At 35.0% G+C, this 15,463-nt stretch overlaps 1 protein-coding gene across 4 annotated transcripts in view; it reads right to left on the bottom strand.

Moving 5' to 3' along the window:
- Nucleotides 1-15,463, bottom strand: part of TTBK2 (tau tubulin kinase 2) — an 80,277-nt gene that overhangs the window by 10,287 nt on the left and 54,527 nt on the right. For 3 of the 4 annotated variants that reach the window (XM_077180214.1, XM_077180216.1, XM_077180215.1), the window contains 2 exons: nucleotides 13,716-14,316; nucleotides 8,290-8,538 (listed from right to left, as the gene is read on the bottom strand). In XM_077180214.1, the coding sequence (XP_077036329.1) occupies nucleotides 8,290-8,538; nucleotides 13,716-14,316 (850 nt within the window). The remainder of the gene's footprint in view (nucleotides 1-8,289; nucleotides 8,539-13,715; nucleotides 14,317-15,463) is intronic. The other variant, XM_077180217.1, reaches the window with a different exon arrangement.

The raw sequence follows: 15,463 nt of genomic DNA on the forward strand, positions 1-15,463 counted from the left end.
AGAAATTCCATGCTCTTAATATATTTTTGTCTGGAAAAAGAACTTTTCTGTGTACCCTGTATTAGTTATTGATTTTCCTACTGAAGCTTATGCCCCATTTTAACTAGATAACCTGGTTAGGAGATCTCCTTACCTACGGTGATTAAGACATTCAAAAATTAAATACTTACATATCTAAATCCCCTACCAGGTCTGATCCAATAGATACACATAAAGCACTCCTAAAATGTGTATATATCATTAAGTCAGATACTCTTTGAAAAACAGTTGGTTATGATGAGTGCTGTCTTTGGCACACAGCATAATTGTTAGAGTATGTGTCCAGGAAATGGAAAACCTGCATTCATATCTCTCCCTACTTGATGGGCATAGACCCACTTCCTATAGTTCCCATCAAAAAGGGAAAAAACCCAAATGGAGTTGTTTCTCACCTTCCCCATCGAAGACAGGCAAAAACTGTTTTTTAATACTCAAGATTTAGGTACTAAATTTTTCTTCTCTGCACAGAGAAGAAAAAATAAAAAACTGGAGGAAAAAAAAATAAAAACAAAACGATCTATGAAACAGGGGAGCTGTCCCATAGGTTTTCATACAGACATAGGAATTTGCCCAAAGACAACACTGCTCAAGGTAGCCTACATTGAAGGACTTGCTTTCATACAACAGAGGGACTTATTTTGGCCTGTCAGACAAAAATCATCAGCTTGCTTAAAAATTGTGATCTACAATCTGGGTAAAAGTGAGTTCAGGAAATTTTAATGCAATATTATCCTTGGAAGAGGAGGTTCAAATTTTGGAGACCTCACTTGGGCATTTGATGTCCACTGAGCTCTGTCTTGTTTCAATAGTTTGTTTCAGTACCTTGTTCTCCAGGGCTGCAGATGCATCTCAAAAATAAGGATGTGTAAATATTTCCTTTTTCAAACTTTTCACTGGGTGAGCTAATCTAGTTGCCAATCCAAATAACTCAGGATTAAAATACCAGAGTTATCTTCAACATATCTGAAGGATGACTTCCCTCAGAACAGAATGATCGGGGTGTCCTCTCAACTTACAGAGATGAGACAACCTTAGGCATTTGCTTTCAGAAGGGTATTTATTTGATACATTTCCAGAAGAACTGCAACTGCATTTAAATCCTCCTTTGCTCAAATACATTTACATTAAAACTCTCTTTTCCTTGTTACACCTCTTTCATATGTCAATTCTTTGCTAGAAGAAAGCAGCTCTGATATGAAGTTAATTTACATTTTTCAATAGACTTCATATCCTTTGCCACATCTGGAGAGAGAATTTTCTAGTCTTTCCACCACATCTCGGCCACAGAGATTTAACCCTTACATTCAAGAAGGAGGAGATTAGGCTTGTTGAACCACCTACAATCAAATAGGCAGGAGCTCTTTGTGAAAAAGAAACATTGAACAAATGGAGAAAAGAAAAGGATACTGGATGACTAAGAATCAATTAAAGATCTGGTACTACTAAATAATTCAAACTTTCAGAAAAGGCTTTTTGCACACATATATCACTTTCTTGATTTTTATTCACTAACAAACAAAAATTTGTTTTCTTACATGGTCAATAAACCTCTTACTGGTCTTCTCAAAGTACAAGAACTAGATTATATCCCTGTGGGACTTGACACTTCACCTATGTGTTCAAGAAATTTAAATGGGTAGTCATAAATAATCCTCATATTTTTATTTTTTGTGCTGCTAAATACACTCTTATCCTATGAGATCTTTATGATTAATTATGCCAATTATGTAAAACACTGAACATGAGGAACAAAGATTACAATTCATCTAAGTAAAATATGGGGAATACAACTTAAAATCCTACCTAATTTCTTAATTCCTTTCTGTTTCCTCAAATTCACACTTGAACCAAGATGAGAAATTATCCTGCATTTCTTCAGGGAATCTTACGAGAGTGAGTGGGATGTCAAGAAGGAATAAGAACAAAACAACAACATAAACATCCTCTATGGCATCTGATAAACTTTCCTCCTTTTAAACCTTTGACAGGCAATAGTAAGCGATATGCTTGCATGAATGCCTCTGTGTACATATACAGCTAATTGTAGAGGAATAAAATACTGAGTTTAGCTCTGCAAAATTGCTAAATGAAAGACATAAAGGTGTGAATATGGATTATTTTATAGTATCAGCAATAGCTTCTTCATTCCACTCACGATGTCTGATACTTCTGCATGTCAAGGGCTGTCAGGACTTTGGGCCTCTTAGAGACATGGTGTGTAGCTCTGTTTCCTGCTAAACCTTTGATTATTTGGAATTTTTCATATTATTACATCATCATCATTATATTACTGGACATTCTGAAGACACTTCACCTAATCGGTTTACTCTTCAGAACATCTTTGCTACCTTTGTAAACCTTGAAGCTTTTGCATCCAGGAGAATAAACCCCCCACATCTTTTCTATTTTTCACCTATGGTTCCTACAGCCAGTAGGAACAAAATCAATATTAGTACAAGTCTGGAAGTGCAACTCTGATTTGCAAGACCAAAAAATCTCCCTAAATCTTTCCAGTTCACCAGCTTCCTCTTACTTCATGAGCTTTTCTTTACTTACATTACTTTCTATTTCTTCACACAATATTATGCCTCTGCAAAGAAATTTGAACTGCAGATTGTATGAAAAAGCCAAAGGTATATAATGCACTGTCCTGTAATTTACTGCCAGTGCCATTCTCGCACAAGTAAACCACTGCTACACCTCACATCTTGGGAGACAGCTCACAGCTTCCTGTTCAGAACAGACCCACCTCCCATAATCCTCCCTACCTACTACTATCATTCCTACTGACTTTCTAGAATGTAATCCTTTGTATCCCTTACATTCCATTCCCAGATAAGGCTCACAGCAGGGAAGTTAAATAATTATATGTTCACTAAAGTATATTGGCTGTTTCTACAACTAGACTAATATGGGGATAAACAGGAGAAACATATGGCTGTAATTCACTGTTATGGAACACTAGACTAAATATTGATACTGAATCCTTATCAATAGTCTCATATATATAGTACTGTAAGCATTGCAGGCATTTGTAGGAACTGCTGGGCCTCAGGACACCACCATTTTTTAGTAAAAACTCACATGTGGCAGGCCCTAATCCTGACTAAAGAGAAGTAACATATTAAGAGGCACATGTTGCTCTCCACAGCTCTTCAGATATATTATTTCTTCTATGATGTTAATTTTGGCATTGATTTACATGGAGGTTGTGAGAAATGGGAAGAGGATGGAATAAAATGCAGAGCTATAAATGGACAATTTTGGACTGTGGACAAAATTGGACTGTATTTCCAAATTGTCTAATGTGATAGGTAGCTTTTGAGGATAAAGAACATAGAGATCTGTGTGTACAGTCTTTCTCTAAGGCTCATTAGCCATGGTTTAACTTTTGAATTCTTTAAAGAGCTTCACTTTTCAGTTATTCCTACACCACTTACCAGACAAAATTAGACTTTTCTTTTTGTTGTTCTAACATAAAGCTACATCTCCTATACAGGGCAAATACTGATTGCTCTAAAAATAGTCATTTGATTCCTTTTAGAGAATGGCTGTGACTGTTAAAAAGTGACTAATTAATTTGGTAACATGACTAAAACAGTTACTCATTCAATTTGAAACTACTTCTATATATTGCATAAACCAATTGAAGAACATTCTTGAAATTTACTGCTGAAATGGAAAGCAGAAGCACTTATAGACTATTATTTCATAACACTCACATAATACTCCTGTGATACTGCTATTAAAATGATCAGTATTTTAGTATTTTTCTTGAGTTCCAAAGAAATGGTTCTTTTTAAAGAAAGCATTGATTTACCTCAATGCACAGTTCAGAGGTGTGATTTTTTTTCCCTGTAATTACAGTTGCACTAGAATCATATCTGATTTTAATAATAGAATACAATTATTTTAAGAAATAAATACATCTAAATTAAAGATTATCTTCTGAATGATACTGTAGACAGTATATAGACTTATCTACAGGCACAATGTTAACTATATTAATTAGATCAATTATAACTTAATTACAGGAGAAACAATCATGAGTCATGATATCCTGAACTGTAACCACCTATTTATTTCAAGATGATTATAGTATGAAGTGTCATCATGGAAACAATTGTTGACCCCAGAGTTAATCAGCTCTCCATGGGAAACCCCACAGACCACTTAGCTTTCCTGAAACATCTTTACTTATTTATGCTAATGAAATTATGATGTTAGAAAAATGTAATAAATCACACATGTTTTGGACAGGATTGGTATTTTAAAAGAATAATTTAAAAAAAAAAGATAACTTCAAGGACAGACAAAACTAACTGCAAGTTGTGATTACAAATTTTGGGAATCATAAAAGCATTGCTGATGCCAGAAACACAAACATGTTAAACAATTATAACTTTTTGTATTTTGGGGCTTTTTTGACTCAATGTATGCAGATGCTATTACCACTGCTCAGTCCAGACCTTCATCACTTTTCTGCTGCTTCTAGTAGAGAAACCTGCAGAAGCAAAATGGCCAAAATGGTTCTGTCACTACAAATGGAAATCTTCTCTACAGCAACACACTATTCAGGAAAAATTAAGTCATTCATGCTGAATGCTTGTCCTCAACTCTTAATTACTTAATTTACAATGTGGAAAGTTTCCATTGGAAGAATTTAACATGCTGTACTTTTAGTTCTTCTTTACACCAAAGGTAGATGAGAAAAAAGTATGCCTGAAGAATTTCCTTAAAACAAAAGACTGCTCTGAAAAGGCAGGATTTAGATTACTATGTATCAAGCAATTTCCTCTGACACTTGGATAAAAGTAAAAAATAAAAATTTTTACTTGTTTGCATTAGAAAGAGTGTGTAGAAGAAAATTCTTCTAGAAACATCATAATCAATATAAAATCCAGTTGCTTAAAAGAATGTGAGTAAGCCAGGGTAAAATTTATTGAAAAATTAACAGTTATTAACAATTACCCCATCATGAATGAGATGGTAAACATCTGCACATTTTCCCTACTTAACAAAATGAAATCTACTGTGTATCAAACAGTTCTCATAGCTACAAGCTGGACTAACTCCTTGCATTTCTGCCTTGAATGAAACAGGGAAGAACCTAACTTAAACCTCATGCTGACTCCATGTATTTTCCATCAGGATAGGTAACAAGAGGCATAACAATTCTTTAAAATCTGAAATTGGAACCTTTTTTCTACAGACAAACTTAACTTTTCAACTCAGATCAGTATATTATTTCTCATCTTGGATATGAATATGAAAGTGATGGCTTGCATTTCCATAGCTTCTTGTGTGGGAAGATTTCAGAGCATTTTGTAACTAATTATATACTATATAATTACAAAATACTTTTAAAATGTTCCAGTAAGGTAGAAATTTGAGAATTTTAAGAGAGAAAATATTTGTATAAGTGCCAACTAACTCTAATTGCTTAACCTGAGAGACACAGATTAGCCTTCCCTAACACAATGAATAGCCATAAAATGATAAGATTTAAACTAGGTTTCCCTGCACATACCTGATTAAACACACTGAAAAAAGAAACATCTGAATGACAGACAAAACTGGAATCCACCTTTTTTAAGGCCTGTATCATATTATAGAGCAGCCAGTTTAGAAGTATTCTAGATTGCTGCTGTGGCTAAAAGAGGTGTTCACTATCTTATTGGAGAATTAGAGAAACCAGAGATAAAAATCTGCACCCACTGATTTTGATTGTTTCTTAAGACACAGCTGCACATTTAGCACTATAACTATTTAAGCAGTATCTTCACACACAGCCCTGGCCAGTAGTTGCTGCACTCACATCACCTTTACCATTGACCTCACACAACACCCAATGCAGCTCTCTAAATGAGCAGACAACTCATCTGGTTGGAAAAGAAAGAAAGAAAAATGTTAGGTTTCAAGAGGATTTGCTGTACAATTTGACCATGCTGTAGATGAGAAGGATACTAATAGCACTCCAGACACACTTTTCAGACCCAAGTACAATGAATTCATCTGGTTTTTTTGAGAGCTATAATGCTGCCACACTCTTTTCTTCATGCTGCAAGTTGAATAACTAAGGAGAGCTGAAGCAAAACACTCCAATTCTCTTTCATAATTTATGTATGGCAAGACAGGAGTCCTCTATTGAGCAAATATAGACCAACCTACATCTGCACTAGTGTGCAGAGAATATACAGAGATTTCATGACCTCCTCTATCTGATACCGAAGTACAGGAAGATAGGTTAGAGCTCCTGAACCCTCATTTATCAAAAATCTGGAAAGAAAGTTGCTTTGCTTGATTTCAGAAACAAATGTATAATTTCTTATTTTTTAATACATGAAACTAAATTCAACAGTACAGATCCCTGACCTCTGCAATTCATTAGTTATGAATGCTGAACCAAATTGCAGACAGCAGGAAAGACATGAAAATATATTCAGTACCAAATATTTGTAGAGATTAGCATGAATGACATAAAAAATCTTTTAAATATTTAAAATATGTCAAAAAGAGAAGGACTTGCAAAAGTTTTTGAATTCTTCAGTAAGCCATAAAGCACATGAGGCTTTCATTGTTGGAATGAAGTAAACAATCACGTGCTTGTATTTTCCATAGAAAGTGAAAAACTGATCATTCTTAACACAGTTATGACTTTCAAATCACAGCTCAAAAAGCAACACAGCAGTCAAGCACTTACCAGGTAAAAGGAAAGAGGAAGCTTAATGTTCACTCCACTGAGCAGCAGCACCTGGCACAATGCCAGGTCTTCTTCACATGACAAAGTACATCACTTTGCAGCCCTTATTAATATTGCAGCTGTATTTATTTTTTGGGTACTAAGGAAGCCAGAGAAGATCCTCTGTGCCAACTTGCTTTTTCTGAGCATTGTAGACATTTTACTAAGTTTGCTAATTACATCTGCAATAGATTCTGATTGAAAAACTTAAATCGTAGCTATAGGGACCAAAAAAAAACCCCAAAAAAACCCCAACAACCAGAAATTAAGGTCATCTTGCACCCTAGGATATAAACCAATGCCAAAAAATACTCAAGCTTAACTCCTAATGAGTTATTTTCTCCTAGGTCCCTTTCCCTAATCAGTATGACAGCCATCATGAAGATGTGGTATTTTGGTATCCCATCAAGTTCACAATCATGAACATCGGGGAGCTACTGTTTGTTTTTATACATTAGACGCAGAATTTTTTTTTATATTCAGCCAAAAAACAGTCAGGATTTTGCCTTGTTATCACATACCAATGGTCCTACAAAATTTTGAAAGTAACTAAGCTAAATGAATTACTTTTAATATCAATACTCCTGTTCATTCTTCCCCGAGAAAAGAAAAACTGTAATATAGAACTTTTTGTACTGAAAAATACATTGGAAATGAAAGGCAACACAAAGTATAATCCAAATGAAACATTAATGGTAAAATGATGATGATGATATGTTAGTCTTATGCATTAATGCTATGTCATACTGCTTTATGCAACAATGCAAACTCACACTACTTAGCAGAGCTCAATATTTTTGTAATACAAAAATTACACTTAACTTCAATGACTGCAAGCCTTCATCTTTCATATTGAAATGAAACTGGAAATACAAAACTACAAAAAGTCCCCTTTCTTTAGTGGCATTTTCATTACCTGTGACCCCTGATAATTGCCATCTTTATTTTATATACTGTAAGCAGGGAAAAATTTTATTATTTGCTAATTTCCAAAGAAATAATCTGACTATTTCTAGATCCCTTTTTGTCACATTAAAATCATTTAGGACAGTCAAAATTTTAATATGTGTTCCCAGTTTGAAATTTAGCTACTACTGTGATTATAGGAATCCATTAATCTTAGCTTTAAATTAAGCAAAAAATTTTTTTATCTAGATTTTATAATCCTATCTTTTTTCAAGTGAAAATCTCTGAGGAAGTGAATCTGTCTTTCAGAACATCCAAAGATGCTTTGTGCTCCAGATCTTAACCTGAATAACATCTCCTAAATATTCCCCTCTTCTAAGTGGGACAGTATTATCTTCGTCACAGAGTATTCCCAACTCTATTCCTGGAAAAGATCCATTCTTACTCCCCAACTTGATTTTTCAAAACATTTTTAGGATGCTGTGTATAGCAGTATGACTAGCTTATGCCAACCACCAGACTGTGCAGAGCAACTGAAAACATTAAACATTACAGATGACTGCTACAACACAGTCATTTCTATGAAGACAAGGCTTATTCACCTGCTCAGGTTGTGCTTTTGAGATGCGAATGACAGGGGGGAGCTTGCTGCCACAGGGAATGACAGGAAGCTGCCTACGGCCAGTTGAGCGGGAGGAAGAGGAGTGGCTCTCAGCTGACTGACTCCTGGGTAAAGCAGCTTCCCTCAGAGGGTTCGAGTGGATGGACAGATAGGCTATAGGGCTCATGGTGCAGAGGATGGGACTTGAAATTCTTGGAGTGGAGAAATGCAGCATATGACATGAGTTGAGCTGTGAGAACAACATGGCAGGGAAGAAAATAAGGTTGAATATATTTTAATAATTCTTGTTTATGTTTCACCTATATGCATTCCCTCAAAAACCATATTCACAACTCCCTAAGAGGCTGAAAGGTCGTAATTTAAGAGGTGTCTTAAGTCTAATCTTCACATTTTCCATCATCTACTTTCAAAAATCCAGTATCAAAATCAAGGGTAATTATCATTTCTCTAGCTGGACTCTTCATTCACTCAGTCTTAGAATCATAGAATCATTTAGGTTGGAAAATAAAATCAGATTCTTTAAGTCCAACTTCTGCAACCATAATAATTGGTCAGTAACAACCTAGGGGTTGTAGGGCTTTAAATTTAATAAACTAAGAGTCTGTTTCAAGGACATTGTGTACATCAGTTGACAACTGACTCGTTGATCATTGATTGATCCTTTCAAAGACTTAGCACATCCGCACAACATCATATCTGTGTTTCTGAGATTACTACATTGATAGCATATACACCCTTTGGAGGCTTTACAGCTGTGCCAATAGCAGCATACATTAAGAACTGCCCCTCATAGAATTAATCAGTAAGGTTAATACTAAACAATTCTGATGAAATTTCCCAAATATGGGACCAAACTAGAAGGCTACACTGGCCTGGAGAATCAAGGAACAATTGCTTCATCTTGAACTACATTAATTAAAGCATTTAGATAAGAGGTAAGAAAAAAGAATAGGAACTGTAAACTCTTCCAAACTATTAATTTTAGACAAAGTACATTTTTAAATTGCTTATTGATGATTCTAATAAACCTATAGCTTTGATATACAAAGCTAAAATCCACTGTTTTTTTCCAAGACTTTTTCCAGTACTGAATAAATATCTGATGGTGACGCACTTAAATACCTGTAAATGAGATTGCTATACATAGTTTGCAACTCTTTGTTCCAATTAAAGTTAGAGAAAACCATGAAGAGTAGAGATAAGGAAATTTTCTGCAAGCTTCATGCTTCATGAAGGTGACTTTTTGTTTTATACCATTGCAATTCTAACCTATATCCTTTGGAAAGCAAGAGCATCTAGCAAGCATTTCCATTTCTAAGGAAAAGGTATCTTTTAATTGTGTCAATACTAAAGCCTCAGCTCCCACAATGCATCGCTGACTTGCAACTGGAAAAAAAAAGTATTTCCAGTGCCTCATAAAAGCAGCAAATGAGAAGACAAGGTACATGAAAATTTAATTACTTACAACTCAGAAATAAATTGATATTTAAGAGCAAGCTTTTGATAAAACATAACCATGACATACAAAATTTCCATTTCAGCAATATTTCTAAATAACAAAAATAAATAGATTCACACAGTAAATCCTCTTCTATAACACACACACACACATATATACATCTACATGAATTTGTGTTGTCAGCCAAGTGAGATCAAAGCAAACTGTTGTTTAATTTAAACTGAAAATGAAGATGGAAAGAGCTGTTACATGCTTAATTACTTCAAATCCATTATTTCTTATTTACTGAAATATCTGCTTGATAAATATATGTTGCAAGGACTTGTGCAAGCACTGTATGGAGTTCTTTGCAATTCAATACAAACACAGAAAATTAATGAGGCTGTGGGTCCATAACACACAAAGTCCAGCTCTAGCCTGTTAGTACCAGATGTAGGAAAACTAGAGCTGTATGATGCAAAGTGCTGCTCCAGTATAAATTCACTATTAGTGTAGATCAGCTCAAATTCTTTTGACAAATTACCTTCATACCAGTAGATACTACAGCAAATCCCACACTGTCTGTCCTGCAGCCAAAGCCAACATAAAGCTATTATTAAAGCATAAAGTCAGCAAATATACCCTTAGCATACTCTGAGTATTCAACATATATGTGACCATGTGCCCATAACTAAGCCAGATTAAACTGGTCTTTGCTGGTAGCACACAGAATTTGTATTGCAACTGGAAAACCAAGACTGATAACATGAAAAATGCTTCTCTTACCTGCAGGCCTTTTTTTTCATAATAGACAGCATAATTTGATGTAATTTTTATGCCTGAGACTTTCTCATCCCCAAGCCAATAACTTACACATTTTTCTCTCTTATTTTTAGAGTTCAAGTTTCCTTTCTTAACTGGTGCAACTCTACATTTTTAATAGAATGCTGATGCTGTGTATAACAGGTGAGAAGTGATATTATCAACAATTACAGGAAGTCCACATACACAAACAATTTCAGGAAGAATATTTATCTACAAATGGAAATACTGTAGACCAGAAATTTCTTTCCTTCAAAAGAAAATAAAATTATGGGTAAGTGTATGAAATATTAGTTTCTCATACAGAAACATCCATGCTAGTAGTTCATAAAATAGTGAACAATAAAGCTCTGAAAGAAATTAAGAACAAAGAAGAATCACCAAAGCAAAAAGGAAATATTCAAAAAAATACTTGACTTATGATAGGAAAACTATTTTATGTATTCACCACTGAAGTAATTGCTTGCATATTTAACAAACCTATCAAAATAAGCCCAAAAAGCAAAACCGTACTTTGTTCTAAGTGACAGTGAAGCAGGTCAGTAGAATATATATACCCATATGGGAGGTTTATTCATAAGCATGATGATCATGGCTGGCATGATGACATATCCTAGAGTTTCAAGCTGTCTGAAATGAGTGAACTATTTCAGTAATTATAAGTTTCTAAACTACTGCAATTTCAACATCTATTTTAACCCCTTTTAGTAACATACGTTTAATTTATAGTCCTAAAATTAACATTCCTGGATCCAAGCCTGCTCTTAGTAACTGGCAGAATATAATTAAATCAGCAGAAAAGTAAAGTATGACCTTTGCCTATTATTTTTATTGCCAGGAAGGTGCTACCTAAAAAAAAAATACTAAAGAACAAGAACATCTTATGCACAATCAAGGATCACATTGAAAAAAACAGTTTCAGGGTAAGTACTCTGAGGAAGAAAGAAAAGGACTCTACGAAACAGCTCTCTGAGGTCACCAGGACATTGGAACAGAGAGAATGGCGGGAAGAAGAGGCATACACACACACACTTCCTCCCAGTGAAGTGACAAGAACACTCACCTATAAGAACTAGGTTCTAGTACCCTTCATAGGGAATATTTAAGTATCCTTTATGAAGTGGAATACATCAATGAAGGCCAAAAAGAAAAACTCACCCTGAAATAGCCTCTTAGGCTTTGTGTGGCTTTTAAGGGCTAATGAGGTAGATGGAAGACTACCCCAAATTGCCATCACAGTTGGAGGAGACACACTGTATAGGCACACTCTGTTCCCAGCTACTAAACTGGCTAAGTAATTTCCATTTTTTTATTCTCAGGTCAATTTATATTTTCTATTGTACATCATTCACCTTTGAAACACCAAGTTCCTTCCTGCCATTCATCTTGCACTCACAACACTACTTGCCCTTCCAGCATAACATAAACTATATTAATTTCCCCCTTTTTTGAGGTAATGACAAATGCTACTTATCTCCCTGCAAAGCCAGAGTAAAATATAATTTCACTCCAGTTTCTACTTCAGCCAGTATTTCTTCCAATGCATTTTATAGTAATTAACTTTGTTTGCAACCATTTCTGCTCCCATGTTTTGAAGCTTCTTCCTTTTAAGACAAAGATGTTGTCCATTTTTTGCACAGTAGTACATAATATTTGTACCATCTCTACTTTTAGTTTAAAGTAAAACAGCTATTTCCTCCAAAAGAGCCACAATTGCATAAAGTGTACAGTTGTATAGTGGATTTTATTAGAAAATTACAAGCTGTTTTTAAGGGCTCTTGAAATAAAGACACTTGATAATTAGTATTTTTTACAGGACCAAGTGCCGCTTTTTCTTGTTTGTTTTACTAAAACTGACCTTAAAATACAAAAACCAAACAACTTAAAAATTTAAAATAATTTTCACCTTTAAAGGTTTCTAACCATCAAAAATTCTTTCATGCATCTAATATTTCAGACTAAATCTCAAAAATCTGTTGTTTAACACAGTTCTATATTTTCTATTATACAAAACAAATCTTTAATAAATTACATAATTTAAAGTATGATGTCCATATATAATGTCTTATGAAAGATAAGATCTTGCCTTTTCCATGAGAATCTAGGCATAGTTGAAATTTTACTGTGCTGCTATAGTTAATTACATTGAGTAGCTCATTTTCACTATAAAGGATATTCCACACCTGATAATAAATGACTAGTTGGTGACAAGTTTATTTTTCTAATGAGCTGGCAGTAACTTTCACAAAAAGTGGTGATACAAGAAGAAAAAATATAGCCAGGTTTCTTGGCTCAAGGGCACTTCACAGAATTGACCTTCAGATCATAGATGCCACAGTATCTACTTTAAAAAGGGGAGAAATAAAACCATGAGGTGATTCCCAATCACTTAACCATTAACCTCACTTACTCCTTAAGTAAAGGCAAAGAAGTCTCTGTTTAGAAACAGTGACAGGAGAAAAAAATAAATGTTCAAAAACTGTGCAACAGAGAATTCTTCAGAAGAGATGGAAAAAGAAAAATAAGGATATACAACGAAAGCAAAGCAATCTGTTTTGGCAAAAAATATAAGAGTAAAGTAGGAGTTGCAAAAGTATTTAAGAAGTGAAAAGCATCAACACTTTATAAAAGGCAACAAGTTGTTTGTATAGGGACTATTAGAAATTTCTGAAGTAACAGGAAGAAACAAAGTGAAATCAGAAGCAAACACTGCAGGAATAATAGTGAGACGTGAGAGCAAGTAACTGTTTCTTTAATTTCAGCCACTTAGATTTTTCCTGGAGCACATGAAACACTGTAGCACAGTATTTTACATATTCAATTGCAATTTTATGTTTATGTACTGCAAACATAATAAATATGTGTTTGCATGTGTGTCTCTCACTGATTAGGAATCACTGCACAAGGAGCTTCTTTAGATAGACAGATATATAGATAGATAACTCTTTGTAAAATGTGGCCAGTTTTGTGGATCACACCTGCAGAACAATTAGCACTTCCATGGGCGACTGTAAACAGCTGTGTAACAGAATATGGAAGATCAGTCTTCAAGAATCAAGTCCCATACCTGATGAAACTAGAAATTTCTGCTACACCACCTTTACCATTTCCTCTTACAATTCTGAATGAAGAAGAGGTTTTCTTACCGGAGTGAGTGCTCCTTCTGCTTGAGCTTCCATAGGACTTGTAGGGGTGGCTGCAAGAAGCTGTCCTGCAGCTCCAGACAGAAGTTCCAATTTATCTGTAAGCTGTTCAGATGCAGCAGGATGACATTCCATGTCGAGAACAAACTCCACACCTGAAGTTTGGTTCTTGGCATGGACATTGTTTCCTGCCCAACCACCCTCTTTGGACTGCTCTTCTGGAAGGGACTCCTCTAGAACTTGTAGTACCTCTGGTTCTTCATCTGAGGGACTTCCAGTCATTTTGTGCCCTAAAGCCTCATTTGTCCTGAAGTCCTGCAAGTCCCGTTCTTTATCTATTATCACCCATTCCTTAGAATCAACCTCCTGCCTGCAGGAGCTTAGGTTAACAGCTACAAATCCATTGCTCATAACACCATCAGCATGGTCAGGAGAATTAGCTGACACAGGCTTTGAAGCATCTGGAAGATACTCCTCATCATAGTGCCAAACATGGTCCGTGCGGGCAGTCGCAAGAGCAGGAAGAGATGTTTTCTGAGAAAGAGGAGGAACAGCAGCAACAGGAGTCTCTGCCACTTTCAAGTCTTTCTGCTTCTTCTCCAAACTTAGAGAAAAGAAGTTAATATCTGAATTAGTTAAGAATTAATTAAATCATTTAAGTTACATTTGAGTGTTTTCAGAAGAAGAAAATTAGATTTATACAAAAATTTGTTGTCATATTCTAGAACGGCCTACAATGGTTCAAAGATCCACAATTTGAGACAAATAAGTATGATGTCAAGTAAATATGGATGGTCTTAGAAATGTACACATTTTTAATTTTAGTTCTAATGCAGGACATTGTATTGTAAATATAATTACCAGAAAGGAGAATTGTGAGAGAAAAAAACTCAGATGTGAGGTAACCACAGATGTCCAGGGTACTTAATTTGTTACAAAGCAGAGACTCAAAGAGGATAGAGAAGAAACAGCTGTCTCCTGCAGCAGTTATTATATGCTTTCAAGAAGAATGTTATTTATTGCTTTGATTGATTCCTTACTTATGCTTTGCATAATTTGTTTTATCAGACAAATTCAAATTCCTAGCTCCCAATGAAGTATTCAGAAAGATTTTGCCACTTTCATCGCCCCAGCTCTCTTCTACTGTCCCCACTCAGCCTCTGCCTTTCAGTCACTGTGTCCCTCTCCCCTTATTCTTTCTACACACAGGCAAACTGAATCCATTTTCATACATCTGTCTCTTCTCTACTTTCAAATTATATTTTAAGTTCTCTGTCTTCCACCAAGATTTTTTAATGTTGGTGTAAAACCTTTGGACATAACTAAGCCTGCTGCATGCAGGTAGGTTTCTAACCTCTTCACTCCACTTCCTGTAAAATTCCCTTCTCATGTCATATAGCTTAATCTCACACTACCTCTATTGAGCACCTGATGTCAACTTTCTTATTCAGGATCATTTGTACTGACTGTCAAGAGTATGCCATCGAAGAAAAACTTAATAAATACTAGGGTTACAACCACTAAGTCTTGAAATAAAAAATTCACAGGTGAGGGAGTCCAGCTTCAACCATATTTAAGCAGTAATTATTTTCTAAAGCAGTTAAAAAGTAGTGGAATCCATTAATTGAGCAATATTATGAAAAATATTTTGCAGTAACTTGCATAAGCATACTCAACAGCTCCATTCCTGTTCTTCACACAGCACAGATAACAGTATCCTAACCACATATCCTTAAAAAATCCTAGCAAAA

This window comes from Agelaius phoeniceus, chromosome 6 (genome assembly GCF_051311805.1).
Source record: "Agelaius phoeniceus isolate bAgePho1 chromosome 6, bAgePho1.hap1, whole genome shotgun sequence".
Lineage (NCBI taxonomy): Eukaryota > Metazoa > Chordata > Aves > Passeriformes > Icteridae > Agelaius > Agelaius phoeniceus.